The sequence below is a fragment of the Bactrocera dorsalis genome, chromosome 2 (genome assembly GCF_023373825.1).
Source record: "Bactrocera dorsalis isolate Fly_Bdor chromosome 2, ASM2337382v1, whole genome shotgun sequence".
NCBI classification, from domain to species: Eukaryota; Metazoa; Arthropoda; class Insecta; order Diptera; family Tephritidae; genus Bactrocera; species Bactrocera dorsalis.
In genome coordinates, this window is record NC_064304.1 from 35,351,027 (window position 1) to 35,376,602 (window position 25,576).

The following is a 25,576-nucleotide window of genomic DNA, read 5'->3' on the forward strand; positions in this document are numbered from 1 at the left end:
AACGACCTTCGACCTCTTCAACTGAAGAAGATATTAAACAAAGTGAAGGATGTGTCGCTTGAAAATCGTCAGGCAAGTGTTAGAGAGATGTCAAGAGAACTCGACGCTCTTGCTCAACTCGACCCTAAAAAGCTGATTTTTTTTTCAAAAAGAGTAGGTCCCTTTGGCCATGCTTAATCATACGAGTTCCGATCCCATATTCGTGGAGAGCATTATAAGTGCCGATGAGACATGGGTTTATGAGTTTGGCATGCAAAAAATTCAACAATCACCGGAATAGATGGGAAAAATGAGCCGAAACCGAAGCAATCACCCAAAGTCGCTCAAAAATTATGGTGAAGCTGACGGCTCTTTTGTTTCAGGAATTTGTACCGGAGGAACTAAGGAGTGATATTTCCAGCCGCTTATTTTGCATTTTGTTTACAATTTCCATGTACTTTTTACAATGGAAGTTGCCAACTTTTTTATAAAGTAATAAAATCCGCAAATATAAAATATATTATTTTCACTACCTCAAATGCAAAAATAACCATCAGGAGTATTGAAATCGCTGTTAAAAAAAATCGACAGAAAAAGTTTTGTAAAAAGAGTAATTATTAGGTTATAAGCCTAAGCCAAGCCTGATTTTGGCGGATTTCCAGTTGACTAGTTTCCATGAAAAACACTATTTTTACACAATAGGCTTAACGATTTGCGAACTTAATTGTCTAATGGTAAATTACACCAACAACAAAGAATAGCGCTTAAATCGTGCAACCAAATCCACTTTACTTACATGCAAATTCTGTGTAGTGAAATGCGTGTGTATGCAATTTTTTACCGATTTGCGTTTAAATTAATTATATTTTGCTATAATTACGCTATTTGACTATTTTTAATTTTATTCTATTTATTTCTTTTTCATTTGTTTACACTCTAGCGCTAGTGATTACCCGTTTTTCACCGACACTTGCGTTTTTATCCAAGTAGAATGCGAATGCTATTGCTAAATTATTAGCTAATTACAGCGTAAACTATACAGAATTGTTTTTGTTATTTTTTTTTTTTGTTTATTTTTGTTTTTGTTTTTGCCATCCTCTTATTTACAAGCATACTACAGTTATGCTGACGCTGCCGTCGCTGCGGATCACATTAAGTGGAAATCAATATACATAATAATGGAAATGCACATGCTGGCTCATAAATGTGTGTGAGTGTGTGTATGAGTGTGACTAGGTGTGTGACAGTTATATTTTTAGCATGTCATCTTTAGTATTTTAATTTTTGCATATTTATAGTTACATATACATATGTACATGGGCATATAGCGCAGGCTTGCTACAACTGAAATGCGCCTACAGCACTTGCATGTATGTAAATGTGTGCGTGTGTGCGCTATTGACGTCGCTGGTATTTTAGCACACAGACCAGGTCCGGCTAATCAGCTCAACAGCTGTTCAGTGTTGTTGTTTTTATTAAATGCACGCCGGCTGCTGATTTTGTGATCGCTGAAAGACTGTTTATTTACAAACACACACACATATATGAGATTGCAAATCTTGTATGGGCTGTAGAGTGTCTGTTTAGTAGTTTTCCAAAAATAAATATGAACATGCCTCTGTCACAATTATAAATCGCTGTTTATATTGAAATGAAATATATAGAAAATATTTGGTTTAGTTCTTTTGGTATCAAAATTTTTTGTGAAATTTAGTAAATAATTTATTATTTCTATTTTTTCAGTGTTTTTTTAATTGTTTAGTGATTTTTTTTAATTTATTGATTTTTATATTTTTATTTTATTTGGTTTTTTTCCAATTTGTTAACGAATTTTTCTTAAGTTTTCTGATTCTATTGAAATTTAATTTTTTTTTTCTTAATTTTGGTATTTTCTTTTGAATTTTTCGAAATTTTTGTATGTATTTTTACTTAGGTATTACTGTTTTGTATGTTTTTTTGCATTGCATTTGTATTTCAACTCAATTTGTTTTTTCGAATTTTTCTTAAATTTTTTATAGTATTGTATTTTGTTAATTTTTTTCGAACTTTGTTTTGATATTTTTGAAATATGTATGTACTTTTTTATCGAAATATCTAATTTTTTGTATTATATTGCATTATTTCTTTATGTTTTAATAGAAATAAGAAAAATGTTTTGTATTTATTTAATTTTTTCGACCTTTGATTTCAACCTTTCGAATTATTTTTTATTCAAAATTTATATTTTTGTATTATTTCAAATACTTTTATATTTTAGTTAGTGTTTTACATTTTTTTTGATGTAATTTATTTTTTTCGAACTTTGTTTTAAAAATTTCGAAATGTTTACTTTTTTGATTTAAATATTTAAGTTTATTTTCTTAAATATTGTTTTCCGTATTTAAATTTAGTTTAGTTTAGTTTTGGAAATTTTCCGATATATTTTTATTGTATTTATTTTTATTTTTTTTTTTGATTTTTTTTTTAAACTTTCGAATTATTTTTTTTTTATTCAATTTTCATTTTTGTATTATTTCCAATATTTTTTATGTATTTTAATTTAGTTTTGTTTATTTTTTTTTAATTTTCTTATATTATTTTATTTGTAATTAATTTTTACGAAAATTTGTCCAAAGTGTTTTGAATTTTGTTTATTTAATTAGTTCAATTTTTTTTTTTTACAAATTTATTTGTATTAAAATTTATTTTAGCGTATTTTTTTGAATTTTTTCTTAAATTTTATTGATTGTAATTAATTATTTTCGAACTTTCGAAATTTTTTAACATTTTATTCAAATATCTTAATTATGCTTTTTTTGTATCTTTTTCGTATTGTAATTGAGTTGAGTTTATTTTTTTTTAATTTTTCTTTAATTTTTTTCTTGTATTAAAATTTAATTTTCTTCGAACATTGTTTGCAATATTTCGAATAATTTAATTTAGTTCTTTTTTTTTTAATTTTATATTTTGTATTTTTCTAAATATTTTTCTTGTATTTCACTTTCATTTGATTTATTTTTCCGAATTATTTTCTTCGTTCCACCGCTTAAACTAAGCTACTTAAACACTGTGCCTCACCTTCCATGCTTTTAATCTAACGGTTAATGTGCTTGAAATGATTGTGAATTGTGCGTGATTAAATGCCGCTGTTACGCTTTTATTTCTACCATTAATAATGAGTGTTAAAATGTGTTTTGCTTTATTTGCTTCAACATATTTTTTATCGCTCTGGAAAATTTTCATTGAGCTTGTTGTTTGTGTGTGTATTTGTGCAGCTAGTTTAAATTATTACAACGCAAGCGATACGTTTTTCATTTCACATGTATTGCCGCTTGCTTGCCTTGTAGCATTAATCAAGCATTTTTCTATACAAAATCCATTTAGATTTCACTCTGCGCGCCCATTTGCCACAAAGCGCTTTGAGCTCGCCGTTTCATTTCAACATTTATTTATTTATAAACGGTTTTTTATTTTCTTTATTTGTTATATTTTCTATTATCTTTATTTTTCAATATTTTTTGCTATTGTTGTTACTTAAATATTGTTGCATGCAAGTTTTCGCAGAACGCAAACGGCACAGCCGCCGCTGCTCACTTTGATTCCGCTTGATTGCACTTTGCTTTGGAAATTCACCACTTTTTTTCGATTTTTTAGTTGATTTGGTAAATATTTTTAATTTTCGCGCTTATTGGCAGCTATATTTCATTCACTGCATAGCGGCGCGGCGCGACGCGGCGCACACCTACCGACACACGCGGCAGCAGCGTCGAAAATATTTCACAGGTATTTTTGGTATTCGCTCGCACTTTTTTCTTCGTGTTCGCATTGCCATGCACAGCGTGCGCGCCGCAATCTATTTGCTTAGGTGTTACAATTTTTCGTATGCTGCGCGTATTTTTTATGCTTTTTGCGTTTTGGCCACAACAAATACACGTGATTTTGCAATGTTGAAAATTTCAGAAATTTTTCAATTTTCACATAAAAATGCGGCGAAGCAATTTGCGAATGCGGACGAAACGATAAATTTCCACAGAAGAACGCGCTGACAGCGGCGGAGCGTTTATGGACGGAAGCGCGCGTTCGCGACACACACACAACGGTACGCGCGCAACCATGCAACACACACGCAATGCTTGCGGCCACTACAGCACCACCACAAAGATGACTAGCAGCATCATTATCATCATTTTCAGCATCATTTTGCCGATTTGGAGCTGCCACAACAACAACAAGAGTTAGAATAAATGCGGAAAGCGCTTAAAGTGTTGCGCTTGATGCGGCAAGCGCTATACTAACGGTAGTCTTAGGCACGCTTGCAGCACTACTATGTTTGTATGTGTAAGGCAGCAGCTTTATGAGTGCAACAGCAAGGCGTTTGCAATATTTATGCCTGCCACACGCGCACACTTATTGCAGCGCCGCAACTTTTAATGAATTTCCGTATTATTTATTATTGACGGCGCGCGTTTAACGGTAATACCTAGCGCGTGCACGACTTCACGCTTTAATGTCACAAAGCAATATGCAACAATATTCATTTGTTTATCTGTCACACGCTGATTTATTAGACACTTCAGCGCTTGACAACGCGTTGCCGTTATTTAAGTTAAAAATGCTGCCTTTACATACATATAAACGTATATATGTATGTGTGTGTGCTCTCACAAACGCGTCGCACATGTATGTGTGTTAATTCGCACACACTTTTTCTACATATATTTTTATATATGTGGATGTGTATGTGTGTGTGTGTTGAAGCACTTGTTAATCTTACAGCTCAGTTGAGATTTCAGTTTGTTTGACGCGTAACGCGAAGCAACCGCCAACAGACGTTCGCACCATTTGAATTGCACATCTTAACTGAACTCAACTCGCAACTCGGGCGAATTGCCGCTGCTGTGTATCGCTGTATCGAATTGTGCTGAACCGAGTTGAACTGCACTGAACTCAACTGAAATGAACCAAATGGCGGTAGGAATTGTACGAATGCGACACACACACATACATACTTACAGGCACACGGTTGTATGCGTTGATTCGGCTCCAGGCACGAAGGGATAATTTTTTTCCGAATTTCTTTGCTTTTTTTACGTTCCACAAACTGCAGAGGAAGTCTGTATGCGACACAACATTCTATTCATTGGGTATGCCACGGCGTATGCGTTCCACAAACTGATTTCCCAGCGAGCGGGGTAATTTGTGCACAGTGGCACGAAGTGCGGCGAAGTGTTGATAAAAAAAAAAGAAAAAATATTCTTTTGTAGTTTTTGAGCAAAAATCTGCATAACTAAATTTGAAAATGTAACTGTATACAATGAAGACCTGTTTGCTTGTTTTTTTTTTTCGTAGAGTAAATTTTCAGTTGAATTAAACTTAATTAATGATGAGGAAGCACGATCTTTATCTTGGTCTTTATATGCATATTGAGTAGCCGAAAAAGATTTTTTTATATGTTGTCAATAGTATATTATTTCGGTGCAATATAAGCAATTTTGTCAAAGATTCTAGCGTTGCCTTGAACAATAAGATGTGGCGAATTTCGTGAAGATACCTTGTCAAATAAATCTTTCCACACCAGAACTTGATTTTGACCTATCAATTGATACGACTGCTTTAATATTGCTGACTTTATTATATATAATATTTTCGCTGGCAAAGCTCAGCGAACAAAATTTTAACTTTGCTCCGAAAAGTAGGCAACACGTGGCAAACTTTTGTATTTGAGTTTAAGGGAGTTTTGTGGTCTAGACGTATGAATTTTAGGCATTTTTTAAACTAAGATAAAAAAAAAATTATTTTAATTTTTTTTACCCGAATTTTATCGGCCTTTTCGAATGTTTTAAAAATACTTCAAATCAAAATTTTTTGAAATCCAAAGGCATACACGATAGAGCATTGTATAAAGATGATATCTACCAAATTTCAAAGGGATCGGTTCAGTAGAACTTGAGATAGAAGTAGTTTCGAGAAAAATGCGTTTAAAGATTAGGAGACAATTCTAGTGAACACGGACGCCACGTCACAAAATCGGCTGTATCTCCGAAAATAAGTCGAATTTTGAAAAATCCTTCCAAGGTCATATTTTTGAAAGTCCAAAAAAGAGAAATCGATTTTTTCAAAATCCTAGATCAGAATACCCCCTTAAAATCAAAACTATTAACGCGCAAACAGAACTACAAATTTTCTAAGTATTTCACTCATATTGTTTACTATCTGTTGTATATTGGTCACGTAGATATTACCAAAAAATTATTGAATTGCGCGCCGCAAAGTAGGCAACTCCTAAAAAACTTTAATCACCAGAATACTTCTAATTTTTTACTAGACTTGTTATAATATATTATTAGAGTATTCAAGCGAACTTAGAAAAACTCAGCATTAGCTACCAAAGTGGTTATACAATGGAAAACCCTCTTTGTGGTTACCATAAACGGTATACGAGGGCTGCTATATATATTTCGGGCCTAATGAAATTAAAATAGGAATATTTATCAACGAAAATGGTTTTATTGTTTTTCAAAATATTCTCCATCAAGATTAATACACTTTTGCATGCACTCAAACCAATTTTCGAAGCACTTTTTCCACTCCGATTGAGACACCTCCAAAACATGGTTTTTGAATGCTTCAACAGCATCTTCTGGCGACGAAAATCGTTGACCACGCATTATTTTCTTGATGTGTGGGAATAAAAAGAAGTCATTGGGTGCCAAGTCAGGGCTGTACGGCGGATGACCCATCAATTCGACGTTTTGGCCGGTCAAAAAGGCGCTGGTTTGAGCCGATGTGTGAGAGCTCGCATTGTCATGGTGCACAATGATTCGTCTTCTCTTGTTCGTTTTTCGAATTTCTCCGAAGACTTCAGGCAAACAAATGGTGGTGTACCACTCAGAATTGACCGTCCTACGTTGCTCAAGCGGAACAGTCGCCACATGACCAGTTTTGCCGAAGAAACAGGCGACCATTTGCTTCGAAGTGCTTCTTCCACGAACAACTTTCGTTGGATTTGGCTCGTCTTGGGAGACCCACACGGTCGATTGCTGTTTTGTTTCGGGCTCATACGCATAGATCCATGATTCGTCACCTGTGACGATCTTATAAACGTCTTTTGAAGCACCGCGATCGTATTTTTTCAGCATTTCTTTACACCAATCCACACGAGCCTTTTTTTGAGCGATTGTCAAATTGTGCGGGATCCAACGAGAACAAACCTTTTCTACGGCCAGGTGTTCATGCAATATCGAATGTATGCTGGTGGGAGAAATGCATAGGCATGCCTCTATCTGAAGGTATGTTACATGACGGTCTTGCATTATCAGTTCACGTACGGCATCGATGTTTTCTGGCACAACGGCTGTTTTTGGACGACCTTCAAGGAATTCGTCTTTGAGCGAGCGTCGGCCACGATTGAATTCGTTGTACCAGTTTTTCACAGTGCGTATATATATACGTATATTTTTTATTTAGTCTCAGATATGTGCCCAATTGGTTGACAATTGTATCGTAAATTTATCAAATACTGAAATCTTGCCTATGGCTGTGAGGGAGTCCCGAAGTAACTGTTCTTTTTCCTTTAATTACCACACATTTTTGAATGTTCGATAACACGTTTTGAGAAACGTTTCATTTCGAAGTTTAGGCCCCGATATAATGACTATATTTCCCTCTTGCAACCCCGTTTTAACCTCTGTAACAACATGGAGTCAAAGAAGTACACAGTTTTACCAAAGTATAAAAGAGATGTCAGTAGCTCTCAAAATATTCGGGAAATCAACCCAAACCTTTTCAATCTAGCTAGAACTAGGTTTTAGCACTAAATATGTAGGCAATTTTGAAACAAGATCAAACGTTTCTAAATTGCTTTCTGTACCAGAAACTCAAATATAAATCTCAAGGGAGCGCCATGTATAGAACGGAATCGTGAAAAGGTATACATTGAAGTAACTCATGGCATCATGTCTCATCAGGTCTGTAAAAAGGTTGTATAAACTTCAGGGAATTGTTGAAAAACTAAATATTCTATCAAAGAGAGCTTTCTCGAAGATGATACAAAATTTACTTCAATGAACAATAGACATTTTTTAATAATGCGTATAAAATTTAACCTTTCAAGTCAGCTGAGCCATTGCTAAGTTGTCGCTATAAGTTATAATACCACTAAAATAAACTATAAATCTATTTAAAAAATACTATTTCTATCATTAATTAAATAAAACTAAATAAAATCACAAATATCACATGCCAGTTTGGGGTAATACTTTTGAAAACTCTTCGATTATATCAAACATATGTACATTCAGTGTATTTTATACCCAAAAACCTCCAAGGTTAGCAGCATATACTAAATATACCACGCTCATACATATACCCATCAATAAACGAGATAAATACAAGAGTATATCGATAAAAAAAAACTGGCACAGCTGATGCATATTCATAACGTTATGTACGTATGTGATAAAACATTTACTACGAGTACATACGAGCGTAAGACATACTGTTGCTGCCACAAGCGATTGCTCGACTGAACGCTAGACCATTCATTCTACAGCCGACGAGCAACAGTAGGGAAATTCTTTTGGTGAATAGCATCCACAAAGCGGCAAGCTTTTGAGCGTCAAAGCAACGTGCGTGAGAGTGAGCGCAAGCATTGGCGCTCTTCGGCTCAAAAGCTGCACGCGCAATTTCCGAAAGTCCGAAAACGTGACCGAAAGCGAAATGCTAATGACAAACACACATGCATACATACGCATATTGGTATTAAATTGCCATTGGCTATGCGAGTGCGAATTTCTACGTTCATATTTATATGTGTGTAAGTGTATGTATATAGTAATGTATGCGATATATGAGTATTTATAGTCAGAAACAGCGCTGATAAGCCACCTATGTATGTGCATGTGTACGCGTGTGTGTGTGATGGTTCACCTAAAATAGACGAGCAGTAAAAGCTAGCAGGCAAGCACTTAGACAGCGTGAAAAGCGCGTTGCATTAACCAACTGCTGCTGACTGCTAGCCCCAGAGTTGTGTTGGCTGGTTTGTTTGAATCAGCATCCATTTCATTGTTTGTTCCGTTTTTGTTTTCTGCTTTGTGTTTGCATTCGCTTCGGCAACATGCGCCCTTCACTTCACTTGCAAGTCAACAATACACGCATTTATACTATTATTATATCTAAATCCATATACTTGTATATATGTATATATCCACCTCGGTATCTAGGAATAATGCTTTGTGTACACACTCACACATATAGGCTTACACATGCATGTACATATGTTCTCATATGTGTAGCAACCAAAGCAAAGTCTGCACTTTCATTCGAGCAATATTGTTCTAAAAAAGGTCACTTTCATTCTTTCTTTGTTGCTGCTGTTGTTGCAGTTGATTCTGTTGGCGTCGCCTTTGTTTACAACTTTCTGCTTGCTTAAGCGCTTTCAACTGCACCCTCGCACATTCTAAAACATACCTAGTCATGTGTGCATATGTACATATGTATAGTATAAATATATATATAAATATGTGTACGTATATATACGAGCGTATATGTGTGTGTGTGTATATATGCAAGTCGGCACTTGTCATCCGGTCTGCCCACAAGTGGATTCTGCTGGTACAAGTTGCATTTGTCCGCCAGTTGTTGGTCACTTGTTTGTTGGGTCGATTGGTCAGTGTGTAACAAGTCTAGGTCTATCTTTGAGAACAGAGTCAAACAGAAACAAATGCAAAAAGAAATAAACCAAGTGTACTTCGGCTACATTGAAGCAATAATACCCCTTACTGGCGCATCTCTTATAGCCACTATACATATAACTAAATCTGTAAACACAACGGGCCAATGGCTTGTATCGAACGGCAAATGTTTTGCTATATCTTTCTAGCCAAGACCACAACCTTCAAGTCGAGAAAAAAAAAGATTTTATGAAAACTTTATGAATCAGTTAGTTTGTTTGACAGCTATAAGCTACCATGGCCCGATTTGAATAACTTATTCGGAAATTACAGCTTAGGTCTTGTACAATATTTGTACCACATCTCGTGAACATATTTAGTCAATAATTAAAAAGTTTTCCTTAAAAGAACTTGTTTTTTACCGATCAGTTTATATGTCAACTAGATGCTTTAAGTCCAATATGAGCAAGGTAATAGAGCAGGAAAAAAAGGTATGTCAAATACCAAATCGATAACTTGAAAAGGGACTAGACCCGACCACATGTATATATACCGACAAAGGAACAGACACGGCTAAATCATATCAACTCTTCACGCTGATTATTCATATTTCCAATTTGGACGATCTTTGAGATTTCCTTCAAACCAACTTCATAGGATGCTTAATATACCCTGTTGAAAGTAGACCTACGTACAAGTGTATATATTACCATACGTTCTGAATTCGATGTCAGTTTCTGATGCGCATCCAGCGATCTTCTTCTGATAGCAGTCGACCTTCAAACTTCTTTAAGCATATTTAAGCTTTGAGAACCCTGCTTATGACAATTAAATATCCGTTCAGATAGAAAAAGAAACTCTGTAGGCCATGAAGCAATGGTGCAGGTACTTATTATATTTTTAAAAATAATTGAAACATGTAAGGAATAGCGGAGCATAGCCGAACATAGGATACTCTTGCAACTCGCAAAGACTAAAGCCAGGGAAATACCTTCAGGTACATAAACTTATTAGTTATAGGGGGTCTAAGGCGAGTTTTCTCCCGATTTTATGCATTCTAAGCCTAAAGTTGCACTGTTACAAATAAAACACGCTCTCTCCTCTTTAAATTTTGTTATGATGGCTTACTGCTCAACTTTCGGAAAGCATGATCTCATAAAAGCCGAGATAAACCGTTAAAATCTGAACCAGGAAAGGGTTCTCTTCCACTTTTTGGTCTCAGATCACAGTTAAATATTTTTGCTTTCAAGCTTTGTTGCATTCTCTACCTTCTCTTATGGTTTAATCTTCCTACTATTAATTTTCTGGCTGCAATAATTGTCGGCCCTGATTCAAAGATATATAATTCGAGCAGTGAAGTAAAATTAACGGCGTACTAATGAGTACGTGACATGCACAATAGGATGAGCCTAAAGAAACTAATATCGAATGATGTTTTCTTTATATAGTGAAAAAGTTTACCTGCAATGCAGTATTTTTATTTTAATTTTGAAAGGAATTGGTTAAGCATTTAAGGTAGTAGTTTACTATGCCTATTTTCATGACTTCTTTGGAGGGTGGTTTTTTATAGGAAAATCAAAAGGAATTACTTGAATATTTAGAGTGTTTTATTTACATATTGAAAATAAAAAAAATAAAAAATATTTGAAAAAATTTAATACTTTATTACTATTATTGTTGTCACTCGAAGTTGGAACCTCAAAAAAAAAAATGCACGTGGGTGTCCCGGGTGATTTTGGCTCTTGATGATATCTGAAATCAAATATTCTTGATTATTCTTAATCTATAGATATGTCATTCTGGTCGGAGCTACTGAAGTCAAATTTCATGGGTAAATAACAAAATGGCGGACTTTGAAAAAAAAGTCCTTTTATTTTAGCAAAGAAAGGATTGTAAAATAAAAAGTTAGGGGTGAAAAAAATTATCTCTAGTACCGAGGAAGTTTGTAAAACAGCGTGTTAAAATTTGAAAACAATCGGTTCAGTTGAAAAAAAGTTAGGACCCGGGCCGACCAGAACACCAATGCTTTGAATAAAGCGCGTTTAAAGTTCAACAACTCCGAGAGAGAGGACTCTGAGGCGCTCTAGGAAACTCGTTATAACTCCCGAAATATTTCGAATTTCTGTCTCAAATTTTCACAGTATATTTTCAAAACATTGTACTTTCAAATTAAGCAAAAAAATCAATTTTTTGAACCCAAGTTATCAGACTACTACCTTAAAGTGTTTCATGTAAATGGTAAGCAACGGCGTGTCTTCATTCAAAATAGCATAACTATGAAACATTTGGTATATAACTCTTAACATTTCGTGTTTTTGTGAGAAATCCACTGATATTTTTTAAGCAAATTTTGTCAAGATAGGATTTCTTAATGTAGTGTTTTTTTTATCAACTCGATTCTCGACTTTTTTCGCAGCATTAACTTTTTCTTCAGTTTTCAAAATGAGTTTTTGAAATGCAGAAAGTCTTTTGATGAAAAATATTAATATGATAAATATGATTTTAATACTGACACCTCTTATAGTTAAGATAAAAATAATGTCATTATTTTCTTTTTTCTCATAAAGAGGTTACTTTTGATTCATGAATTCTAAATTATTATTTTTTTTTGGCTAACCCTATCGTGGATAGGCAGGTTCCTAAAAGTGAAGCCGTAATAATTTACTTAGTCAGTGTTGGATTGTTATACGGCATGCTCTCGGGTACCTCGTCAAAAGGCAACAATTTTGGGTCAGAACCCCTTTTCAAATATCTATTCAGAGAACTGGCCACACCCTACTGACTAAACACTTAACGGCAGAATTATTCAGGCTTTCGGTTTTCCCCCCTTTTCTCACCTGTTGCAGCAGTCTGGCTAAATTATTTTGATCTTATATGAGCCTCATACATTAGCCAAATTTATTTTCTCACTAATTCTGAATAACATTCTACGAAAGCTCATTTTCACTATGCTGGTATTCACCCCTACCCCGTCTATTCTACACCAGCATCTTTAGTACTGTGTCTACATACGTCTTTATATTTGTTTGTACAGAGTATTTCATAGAAAATACGCTGATGCCATGCCTACGATAGCTAATCCCAAGCATTATTTTTAGTACAAATTAAAATTCCAGGAAATTAGTTCAGAAAATTTGTGAAATTTGTGGCGACATCTAGGCGTTTCCGCTTGCACATGCACAAAGCTTTCATGCGTCACACACAACAACTTAAGTCCGTGTATGAGAAAGCACATGAAAAATAGCAATAACAAGAAACACAAAAGAATGAAGATCCCCATTCAAGTTCATCCAGACAATTTAATTGGTTTTATTTGAGTTTGATTAAATTGGAAATAAAGTTGGTCCACAATTTTTTCAACAATTTGCCTTCCGATCATCCATCCCATTGCACGAAGCGCAGACATATTGTGTCTTCAGATGTGGTTGTGCTGCCGCTGGGTGCACGTTGTTGTTGCTTTGTGTAGTTGTGTATGTTTCTTATCGACTTTAGGCTTCACTGGCCGCCACTCAAGCTCGTCCATTCACAGGCCTTTCATTGTCTGTTATTGCTGTGTCGGTATGTAAATGGCCAAATTGGCCCCAACAACTGCCCCCCGGCGCCGGCACGGCCTACTTGTCTGTTCCGTTCTCTAGGTGCTTGTTTTCAACTTTGTTCATTTAATTATACTTTTTCCTACTATGTGCCACAAAATCAATCTTCATTTAAAATCAATTTATTACAATGTTTGGGTTCTATTTTAATTTCTTTCTGACTTTCGGCATTTAAACTCTCAGCTCTTGGGGCATGTTGCTGGAATGGTGGCATTGGTTAAGCAGTCCATGGCGACTGCAAGTTTTATCTTTATAAATGACCTTGTGGCTGTGTTTTAGGGAATAAGATAGATTATGTGGATATTAAGCTCGAATTTGCAACGGAACGATAAAATAAATCAATATCAGATTTAGTGGTGAATAGAGTGAGGTTTTCAAATTTTAATTTTTTCGGCGGTAATATCAAATGTTCTTTAACAGATTGACTCCATAGTTTGCCTAACTTTTGCGGACAGGCACCTTCATTTGTATAGGGTTATTGAGCTCTATCAAAGATTGCTTGAAGTAAGTTATGTTAGAGGAACATGTCAGGTTTTGGAACAAAACCAGGACAGGGCGTACCACTCCAAAGTCGTTTGGATAGCGTACATACCAAAGGAATTCTGTTTTTGGTGCGAGCTTCTACCGATTTGATGGCAATCATCCCAAGGTGCTTATACTTTAATGACATTCGTGAACCGGAATTGGCAAAACACAAATCATGCTGGGGATAGTAAAGTCAGTTGGATATAAAAGGTGTCTGGCGACGGATCCAGAACTGTGAAACCACCGGCAATAAAATCCTCTCTCTCTAATAACGGTGTCATGCATTAGTCCAGACATGGTGTCAACCTATGCTGCCATGCTTACTGTTGCAAATGTGTGTTCGGTTCGAAATGTGTTTCACTAACTGGTTGAATGGCTACGTAAATAAGCAAAATTGCCGCATTTGGGTGAAGAGCAACCAGAAGCCGTCAAGAACTGCCATGCATCCCGAAAAATGCACTGAAATCATTGGACCGTATTTATTTCAAAGATGCTGTTGGACGCAACGTTACGGTGAATGGCGATCGCTATCGTTCGATTCTACAAATTTTTGTTGCCAGGACTGAACTTGGTTGCATGTGGTTTCAACAAGATGGCGCTACATGCCACACAGCTCGCGATTCTATGGCCATAGGAAAACTTCGACAACAATTCATCTCAAGAAATGGACCCGTAGTTGGCCACCAAGATCATGCGATTTAGCTTTAGAAAAGTCTAAAGTCTACAGAAATTTTCCAGTCTTTCCGAAGAAATTCATTCCGTGCTCGATGTTGCCCAAAATTGGACTTTCCGAATCTTCACATTTAAATGAAATATCTTCGTAAAGTCATGAACCAATCTAACGTTTCAAATAAAGAACCGATGAGATTTTGCAAATTTTATGCGTTTTTTTTTTAAAAAAAGTTATCAAGCTCTTAAAAAATCACCCCATATAACCTCAGTTAACCTTCTGCCTGCTTCTGTTGAAGTCCATCAGTACACATTTTTGTATCTTTGCAATATTAAGAAACTCTCGGCCGATAGTTACGATTCTGTTACTATATAAGTTTTGTAGCTATAAAGAAGAAGTTATTTGCATAGATGATGTCTTATAGTATCTTCCTGGACAATAGTCATTATATGGTTTCTAATTGGATTCAGATAATGCCTGTTCTGCCTGGTCCTGTTAAAGTTAATATCTGCGAATCAGTCGGTTTACGGGACAACTTCCAATCCTCCCTAGCCACGATGAAAAATTTCAGGAAGCAAATCCGCCGAGTTGTTGAATACTGCTTAGTTGGAAGTCAGTTGGCAGCACAATGAATCAAATGATGACTTAAAACCACCTCCTGTTGTCAGACGTTCTAGAGTCTTCAACTATCAGCTAATCAAAGTGGTTAGCTTCAGACATGGCTCTATAATATGAAAATTTAGAAAGTAGCCTAAAAAATGGTGCTACAATAATCTTTCTTTCTATCCACGTTCCAAATTCAGACAGCATCTTCCAAGTGGAAGTACTAGAAAAAAGAAGGCCTTTGAAGTTCTATTGAATAACTTCGGGAGGATACAGAAAACAACCATATACGCGGATATCCAGACGGCGTTGTCGGTCCAGATTAATAAGAGCATAATTGCAAGAAGGTTCTAAGCACACAGACAGGTTAACCCACTTGTCCATAATTTGGGTTCCCAGTCAATATTTTTGGCAACGAAAAAGCAGACGAGTTAGCAAAGTTTTTAAAGGAATCCGAAGAGATGTTAGTACTCGTATCGTAACCGCTGGGAATGATAAAAAGAGAGATTTGTGTGCATTTTGTACAAATATCTCAGAGCCGATGGAACTCAGTTACAAGCTGCAATATAACAACGCAGATATGGCCCAAATTTTACAGGAATAGAGCCAATTGCCTTCTAATTAGGCCCAGAGATATTATATACATACAGATTTACAGCTACAATTATGCGGCACTATCCATTTGGAGAGCATGAGAAATGGGCTTATCTTATAACAATATTTGTCGGAACTGCTAACTAGATGGGAACACGAGAATGGTTTTCCACTTTTACTGTAAATGCCCAGCTCCAATAAAAATAAGATTCTATACATCTTCGAAATAATATTAAGCCAAACTGCTTCTAGTAAGGGCGACGAGCACCTTAGATTTGGGAACAAACTGTAAAAATAATAAAATAATTAAAATTTTTGAAATATTCTTTAAACCTCACATATAGTGCCGAATGCAACTCTACAAACTATTTTTCGGCCCTTCACAACACTGACTCATATTTCCAATACGACAACAAATTTCCATTGGCACTCTCAGCACAACACGCTTTAAAAACATACGGTGAATTTCATAATTTTGAAATTTTCGAAAATTCACTTGACGAAAAATGCCACTTTTCCCTATTACTTGCGCGAGTACTGCAAATCGTGTGTGTCAGCATGTGTGCCACACACGTCCACTTTGCACCATATGTCTACAACAAAAGCAAATGCCAAAAGAACAACAACACATCTGCGAAAATTCCCAGCCGCGAAGCGTTCGTATAAAAGCGGGACACAGCCGCTTGGACGCCTCAGTTGTCGGGCGGAATTTGCGGTTCATAGCGTTTTAACTAACCAGAAGCAGCTAATCGCTTAACGCCAAGATATTATAATAAAATCACTTAGATATTCCGAATTTTAAAGCAAGCTAACGGAACAATTCACCAATTCGAAAAGTAGAAAACTTAAAATCGCGCGTGTTTTTGCCAAAAATTCTGTTGTAGTTGTCGTTGTTGTCAACCGGTCATCAGCTCGCACACTCGTTAGTCGCATTCTCGGCGCGGAGCCTTGTCGGTCACAATTGTTTATTTAATTGCGCGCTATTGTTGTTGTTTGCATACCCTACGCCGTCGCCAGCGTACGGCAAACGCAGCGTGCGGTCACATCATTACTCATTGCTGACAGCTGGCATTTTGGAACATCAAACAAAAACAAACAAAACGTCGGTAAAAGCTAGAACAAGAACAAGAGTAGCGACGACACCGAAACATGCGTTCACCGGCATTAGCATTTGTCATATGCGTGGCGTTGGCCCTGGTCATCATGACGCAGGCGGAACACAATGCGCATTGCAAGGAATTGAGTAAGCAAATGATCACGAAATTAAATTGACAAAATGTCGACGACGACATGCTTTCCTTATTTCTATGTCACTCAAAAATCGAATGGCATTCAGCTTAATCGGGTGTGTGTGTAATAGTGTAGTTACTGATAGTGGGAGCCTGTTGATATAAAGACAGGAATGTGTGGTAGAGGAATGTAAGTTGCTTATACAACTTTGTTTTCAAGAATGGGATCTTCAGACTGTGTCTGGTCTTAGAAATAAGTTACGGAGACCGCTGAAAAAGCAATGTTGGCTGCATCCGCATATTCAAACAGCTCACAGAAAGCCAAAATAGGAAAGCTAGAAATTGACGCTTCGTGGTTACAGTTAACTGACGTGAAATGTTTACAGTTTTTAGTATGGATATCTGTGCAATCGACAAACCCTACAAAGCCTAAGCTTCAAAGTCCTTTGTATAAAGACAACTAGTGCTTTAAACATGAGTTATTACTGCCTTATAGCCTTTTCCCGCAGCCAAATTAATTTAGTACTTTAAGCTTATATTTGAAAGACCAGCTTTTGTCTTAAGCGCAGCCGGCTGTTTGCTGATATTCTTCATTTTGCATTTTTTCTAAAAATTAAAACTAATCAGCTGATTGCTAGTTTATCAGTGCACCCAACCAAATTTACAGCTTGGACAACAACCCCCAGAGTTTCCACCCAGATTCAACTTGACTTAAAATCGATTAAAAAAGAATATAATTAAATGAGATTTTTATTTTGTGTAGTAAATCGATATAAATTAGCGCTTTAATGCAGCAAAAGCCGGTTAATTGATCAATCAACTTCTGTGCGAAACGGCGATTTGATTATTTTATTAATTTTTCTAGAATAAGAAAAACGAATACTAATCCAATGGCTGAGGTTTTTTAAGTTTGTACAGAATCAATACCGATTGCAATAGCGCATCACACCAGTAGGAAAAAAGAAGAAACTGACCTGGAACTGAAAGTTTGGGCGAACTGGTTGTTGATTTGTAAGACCGCAAGTCTTTAAATAGATAGTTTTTGTTGTGGAAGCGGTAGACCTAATTTTTTTGCGGAATGATCGAGTATAAGTATCAGTCTTTTTAGATTTCTTATATTTTATTTTTTGGACAAGTCGGCATTAGACTTAGGACTTCGGGAAAGAAGAGATGGAATGTCAAAGAACATATAACTACCATAATTATCCCATATATAGGAGCTCAATTCTTAAATAGGCAGCAGCAATTGTATTTTGAACACATATACGAGTATATATTAGTTAAAGGTTGGTCATTGAGTACATTACGCCTAATGATGGCCTATGTCCAGCCAGACCGCAAACTCATGCGCTCCATTTCAACCAGCCAATGTTAGTTATTCAAAACAAAGCAAACGTTTCCTTTTAATTTCTTTCTATACGAGTTTGTTAATACCTCTATATCTTGATTACAGAGTAACTGACTCTGGACTTTCTAACTAATATCTCAAATACATATCTCTTTTTATGTTAATGGAGCGGCTTTCCATATTAATCATTCAGCCAATCTATCTAATTCCTAATAACCAGATCAAACAATGATTTCTTTGCCACTACACTAATAATCCGACGTGGAATGAATTATTTAAGTTTGAACAGCAATTTTGGTACACAATAGCTGCATTTTACAGACCTTAACAACAAATTTTGAATTTCTCATGATCCCTCCCACTAGAAATGCTCAAACTTAGCGTATTTACTCACTTTGTTATCTTGAGTACTGTGGCTGTAAAAATAAATGCCTCTTTTCGTCACTAATATTCCAACATTTTTGTTTTATCATGGCTATCAAATCTCACAAAAGGAATGTTGCTGTAACCCTTTTCAATTCCAAATCTGCCGCGGTTTTTAATTCCATTACTGCTGAAGGTATTTCACTGTATTTTATTTCACAAGGTATCATTCCGAAATTCGACATGGATCATTGTCCAAAACAACGGTGCAGTCTGGGAACAAAATGTTTCAGATCTCTTAAGCACATTGCTGATATATAAACTGACCGATCAAAATCAAGTTTTTTTTAAGGAAACTGTTCGATTTGTGAGGAGTTTTATTATATAAAAGTAACCGGTATCAATATTTGTGTACCCTATAGGGGGTATATTAAGTTTGTAACACTCAGACGGAAATATTGGAAACTTTTTAAAATTATATATTGTATACTAATGGATCCGGTGACACGTTGCTGTGGTATACATTTTAAACTCTTATTTATATAATAAACTATACAACACAGGGATTGTACTTGAGGTTTAATTTTGAATAGGTTCTTAAAAATAAATTTCATTGGAAAAAATATCAAATTTAAAGCAGCCTTCCTGTCCAGTTAATAGAGATGTCCGCTTAATAGAGCGAGAGTGCATTTAATAGAGCTTTCACTGTATTTTTTTAACATGGATTGTTTTTGTTATCCTATCTTCTAAGTTGGGTCGAACTGGACACAGTGTTCGAAATTTTATTAAAATCGATTCAGTAGTTTAGAAGTCCATCGCGGACAAACAACGTGACACGTAATTTTTATATATACTTATGTAAAGATGTATGTATGGAAATAAGCAGCATCATGAGCAAAGCTGATTTGGCCTTGTACGTCTGGCCGTCTGTCTGTCTCTGTGTAGAGTCCCTCAGTTTATAAAATATATAGAGAAGCTGCTCATTTGTCGGAACGGCTGACAACAGTTCACTAAAGCGTTAAGTTGTCATATAAACTGAACGATCGCAATCAATGCCTTGTATGGAAAATTTTTTCATTTACCGAGAAATCTTCACGAAATCGGCATGGATCATTATACAATAATAATATTATAGCTTCGTTGCGACCGAAGTTAGAGTTTTTATGTATAAATAAAATTGCTTGATGAGTTGCACTGCTGTCATTAACTGTCCGACACATCAGTTAAAAGGCGTCTATTGTGATTATTTAATACGTTGGCTGGCAGTGAATCACCGGTAATCACGACAAAATCTACCCTCAGGTGCTAATCACTGGTGATACACGCCTAGGCCAAAACGCAGCATGTATTTTGTTGCTTGGCACCTTAGAGTAGATTTTTGTCGTGATCACCGCCAGCCAACGTGTTAAATGATTTCGTAAGATAGCTTGATACTTGACATATATCAAGTATGTGGAACTTGTTAATCATTCATTAAGCTTTTTTCATAAGTACTCTGGTACAACCACAACAGTATTCCTCTTTGTAGTTGCAATCGGTCTGTGACGAACTGATTGTTTAAATGGAATTTGTTGAGAAGTTGTTCTGTTTGCATTTACTGTCTGACACACCAGCCAAAAGATGTCTATTTTGAGTATTTAATTGATTTCATAAGATAACCTTGACATATGACGAGCATGTGATCTATGCAATAAGCTTTTTAAGTACTTTTGTGCTAGTAAAATGAATAAGATACATTACAAAAATTCATATTTGTATACCTTATAACTAATTTGCTTCAAGAGTTCAAAAATATTTTTTCTATAATTATCTATTCCTAAAAAGTAATTATTTTCTAAATAAGAAATACTAAATTATATAATGCAAACATCCGTCAACTGTCGCTAATCTAATCAGGAAATTCCACTTCCGTAACTAGTGCGATTTCATGCTAATTTCGAACCTCACTAAGCACATTGATCTCTCACGAGCAAAATACTGTCTGCTAAACACTCACACATATCTCTGTAGGGTATTTTAGAATATCCACTAATATCTGTGCGGTTTTGTCTTTCTGCTTAAATGCATATTTGCCAGTTTTTCATAATTTTAGAAATATCTTTTTTATATTTATTTATTTACATTTTTATGATTTGCTTTTTTTGTTTTTTGTTTATTTGTTTTTTTCCCGCTTGCATTTACTCAGCACTTATTCGATGGAAAAATTCGAAAATTTGCGCATTTATTGAAAACTGTCAGAAACTGTGTCAAGTACATAATTAGAAAGTGATGAAAGTTTTTTATTTGCCTCAAATGAGGGAAATTGTGCATTCAGTTGAAAAGCAGAAAATAATAAAACCGAAAATAGCTTACAAATTTTAAAAGCTTTATTTGTGGTTCGAAAATGGTTTCGTTACAAGCGTCTAAAATTTGTTATGTAATTTGGAATATTTTAAAATTATAGGCGAAAATTTTTATTTAATTTTAATACCTACAACTTTTACATTTTATTAACTTATTTATTTTAGTATTTAATTTAATGGCTCACATGTGTGTATATATCAAAGAACTGAACTGTAAATTTAAATAATATTTTTTTTTCTGAATATTTTGTAAATAATTAAATAATACAAATTTAAATAAACTATAATTTTCATATTTTTATTGACTGTGCCATAAAGATTTGAACTGTAAAGTGTTTTTGGCAAGTTAGATAAAAGAAATTTTTATGGTCCTGAATATATTTTCACAGCTCCATAAATACATATTTTTATATGTTTTCCATAGGCCACAATATTTATTTTCCATTGACGCAAGTCTATGAATAAAGTACAAATTTAAACCTAAAGCCAACTAAATAAATAAAAAAATATCCAATATACTAATTTTCTTGTATAACTGTCATAACCTAAACAAGTAGGGTATAAACAAACAATTTATACATTCGCAATTTACAAACCTCAGAGACATGAAGATGCTTTCAGCTATAAGCGAACATTTCATACTCTTGCAACTTAGTAGAATCAAAGCCAGGGAAATGCCGAAAGGTGTAAAACGTCTAACAGAGTATCAGAATCGAAGCATATATATATCTCATACACTGATCGACATATTCGACATTCCGCTATATGAGGTACAAAGTCATCGAAAGTTCCAAAATCATTATCTTAGGTATATAGGGGCTAAGAGAAGTATTCGCCCCATTCAACCCATTTTTAACATACAGACCAATTATTGATAGAGATGGATTATCTATAAATATGAATTACGTATCTCACACATTGACCGATATTTTCGATCAAAAGTCAACTATAGGTGTGGGATCTAAATATACGGTACCTAGGCGCTTGAAAAGTTATGATTGGATTTGAACAATTTGGAGTGGTTGTCGTTCGATTTCGCCCATTTTCATCCTGTGACATAGGAATATAAAAACGATGGTACGTATCAAATTTTGTCGAATTTTGTTCAGTCAGATCTGGAGATATCGATTTTCACCGAAAAGTGGGCTGTGCCACGCCCATAGTCCATGGCCTCTCATACCATCTTGAGTAGTTATTGACTTATTGCCCTTTTACAGGCGGTTATTATCCGATTTCATCCTTTTTCACACTGTCGGTAGGAGTTCGTATAATATTTGCCCTAGGTGAACTTAGTTTTTGTAGCTTGAGTGGCTTAGGAGATATGCACATTAAACATATTAGAGGGCGGGCCAAGCCCATTGGTTATTTGGATCATTTCACAACATTTTTAACTAATACATATCGTGCTATTCAGCAAATTCATATGATCAATTAAGGATATAAAAGATGAATCGAAGAAGGCTCTGATGGCCATCACGACGGAGGATTTTTCGATGTGCTTTGATGACTGGAAAATTCGTTGGCATAAGTGTATTGCAGCGAGAGAGGATTACTTTGCAGGAGATGAAATGGGCGAAATTCACCTTTCAATTTGATCACAGTAATAGAAATTAAATTTGGAGTGATTTCTGGATTAATTTCACATAATTATTTTCAGTAAGCTGTAGTATATCCTAAATTTTTAGTTCCCTTAATTTTGCTAAAACATCTTACACATTGACCGATATATAGTATACGTTATACAAGGTGAATTTCAAAGTAAACATAAATTAAAAAAGAAACAGAACCCATGGTTTTTCGACAAAATCAGTTTATTTTATTCAAAATAGTCTCCTTCTGCTTCAGTACAGCTTTTTGCACGGTCCAAAAGCATATCGAACGAGTGTTTTAGCTCGTTGTCCGGTATGGCCGCCAGTTGCTGGTGCAAGCCTTTTGAATGGCCTCTACGTCTGCATAACGCTTTCCTTTTATGGGCAAATGCATTTTTCCGAAAAGGAAGAAGTCGCACGGTGCCATATCAGGTGAATACGGGGAGTGGTTAATGGTTAAAATGTGATTTTTGGTCAAATAATCGGTCCTTCGAATGTTGGATTCTGAGCAATTTTTGGTTGTCAGTCAATTTATGCGGCACAAACTATGCACACACCTTTCGTAAGCCCAAATATTCGGTCAAAATGCGATAAATCGATGTTTTGGAAATGTTAAAATCTATTTCCATGAATTTCGGCTGATTTTTGAAGAATTCACGCACAGTTTCGATGGAATTTTGGGTGATCACGGATTTTGATTGGTCCACATGTTGATCGACATTTATGTCCTCACGACCACTTTGAAAACATTGAAACCACTCGTGCACTCTGCTACGGTATAGGCAATCATCGCCATAAACTTGTTTCATTCATGGAAACATTTCGGTAAAAGTTTTACCAATTTTAAAACAAAATTTAATGTTGGCTCTTTGTTCGAAGCTCATTTTCGCACGGATAACACAAACATACTGACACTTGAAACGCAATAACTTCACTTACACTGTAATGACGATGAAATGTTATGAAATTCTCACTGCACAATCGATAAAGACAGTAGATTCTAATGCACCAGTCGCCGTAAAGATGGCGCCACCAGGAAGCGTCCTGTTTACTTTGGATCTCATCTTGTACACATTCAGTTGATATCTTTAGAACGCCAGCTATCTAGAACAACTTCATTTCCATATCACCTCGTCTAAACTAAGCACACCAAGGCTGGTTGGTTGATTTTTCTGGGGTAGTGCTCATAAACTTGTCGCCACGCCAAGTTTTTGTCTCAAATGTATTTTTTCCCTTCAAAAAGCAATATTTTTTCAGCTGGGGAAATTCCATTTTATTTTATTTTTTTTCAATTATAACAAATATTGCTTCACTCAAAATGATATAATTCACAAAGAAATAATCTGGCAGCCGGTTTTACGCGCGTCTGAAGGTTGCTGCTAACTATTCTATTAGCACCATTTTAGTGTTAGGTCGGGGGCTTGTCAATTGAACTGTTATCTACCCATGTACTACATGATGTGAAAGCGAATGGAATTAAAAATAACCAAGAAAAAATATAAATTAATCATTAGGACCAAAATTTTTAAGTTTTCTTCTTAATTCTGCATTTTTCTGACTTCTTAGTGGAACTTAGTCCAAAACTTTCGATAACTTATTTTATTACTCCAAACTTTTTGAACTCATCACAATTCCCCTCAAACAATGTTTAACTGCTAGGAAATCAATTTATCTTCTTTTAACAAATACCTTATTTGCTATTCTCTTTCCTTTCTGCCTTCTCCCAAATTAAAATTAAAAGTGTATGTAAATAAAAAGCGCTTAATTTCTTCGAAGTCCACTCAAAATCACAAATTAACAGACTCAGCGTTTCCGTCAAACATAAATCAAACAATTACACGATAATACCAAAAAAGGCGGCAACTGCTTCCAATTAACAAAAGCTGAAATGCGCACACTCACACACACACATACTTCCCGAAATAATGCCAAATAAGGAATTCATTGCGTTTGCAAAATAAACATTTTAATTGGTAATTATTAATTAACTGTATTCTCCACTCTTCTTTTCATCCCCTCCCTCCAACTACGGCGCAGATCAAGTGAACTGTTATATGGGTCAGAATGAGGGCTACTTCTGCAATAAGAATCAACACACCTCCACACAGACGCGCTGGTTCTTCGACAAAGGCGCTTGCAAAAAATTCAATTACAAGGGATGCTACGGCAATCGGAACCGCTTCTGCACGAAGGAGGCCTGCGAACGGCGCTGCCTGGGATAAGCATGACTGTGCCTTAAAACGAAGGCGTCGAAAATGGCAAGGTAGCATTTGCAGCTTTCTCGAGTGTGTGAAGAGCAGTAAATTGAGATGCTGAAAGAAGACCGCAGTGCCGCATAGCCTCGGAACTTATTCAAAATTTTTACTCGTAACATAGCGGTTAAACGATATATAATATACTACCATCTAAGATTTTATAAATATGTAGTTATGTAATTGTATTGTATTGAATATATAGTGTGCGTATGCATTCGTAAAAAGTATCTATATTTTTCAAAATAAATGTAGTGTGAGCATTTAATGGACTATTTCTACCTTTTGTTGTTGACAAGAAGTTGATGGCTGCTATTTTTGTTGTTACTAAGCTGAAATGTTAAAAGTTTTAAGCACACAAATTAAAAAAAAAAAATTAAAAAAAAATATATAAAAAAATTTAAAGTCGTGTACGCCAACCGCATGTGACCGCTCATTAGTGACATCCATCTAAAATCAACACCCGCTTCGCCTTGACCCACCTTAGCGCCCTCCAAGCACCTGCCGCTAAATGCCAACTACATTTTTATACTTTGTTGTCTATCATTTTTCACCCGCAAATCGATCGGCGACACTTTTCCTACTGATTACCCAAAACGGCTCCACAGTGCCACACAAAACTATGTATAAAATGTATGTGTGTGCGTGTGTGCGGCAAACATTTTAAAATTGTCACAGTGATCTGTCACTTTCACGCTATTTATATGCAAGCGCTTTCTGCTGTCTTCACCCGCGTCTCCGTTTCCGTCTCCTTTCTTGTTGCGGATGACGCAGCTTTAATGTGCGAAATCTCGATGCGGTTGACATTTTTGGCTCTTTACTGTCACTTTGGGGAAGAA

The 25,576-nt window shown here is 35.5% G+C and overlaps 2 protein-coding genes across 2 annotated transcripts in view; one reads left to right on the plus strand and one right to left on the minus strand.

Moving 5' to 3' along the window:
* Window positions 1-4,862, minus strand: part of LOC105226371 (alpha-2B adrenergic receptor) — a 217,067-nt gene extending 212,205 nt beyond the window's left edge. Inside the window, exons 1-2 of the mRNA XM_049450583.1 lie at window positions 3,037-4,862; window positions 776-1,119 (exon numbers count right to left, since the gene is read on the minus strand). The gene's annotated coding sequence lies outside the window, so the exon portion shown is untranslated. The remainder of the gene's footprint in view (window positions 1-775; window positions 1,120-3,036) is intronic.
* Window positions 4,863-16,293: 11,431 nt separating this feature from the next.
* Window positions 16,294-25,005, plus strand: LOC105226321 (actinia tenebrosa protease inhibitors). The gene is made up of 2 exons (XM_011205150.4): window positions 16,294-16,857; window positions 24,523-25,005. Exons 1-2 carry the CDS (start codon window positions 16,764-16,766, stop codon window positions 24,705-24,707), a joined length of 279 nt encoding a protein of 92 aa, XP_011203452.1. The 5' UTR covers window positions 16,294-16,763; the 3' UTR covers window positions 24,708-25,005.
* Window positions 25,006-25,576: the final 571 nt, after the last annotated feature.

Bases quoted from the DNA above. Each gene is read 5' to 3' on its own strand.
- LOC105226321 (XM_011205150.4), top strand. From the start codon at position 16,764: ATGCGTTCACCGGCATTAGCATTTGTCATATGCGTGGCGTTGGCCCTG. The intron at 16,858-24,522 runs GTAAGCAAATGA...ACTACGGCGCAG, and splicing joins TGCGCATTGCAAGGAATTGA to ATCAAGTGAACTGTTATATG.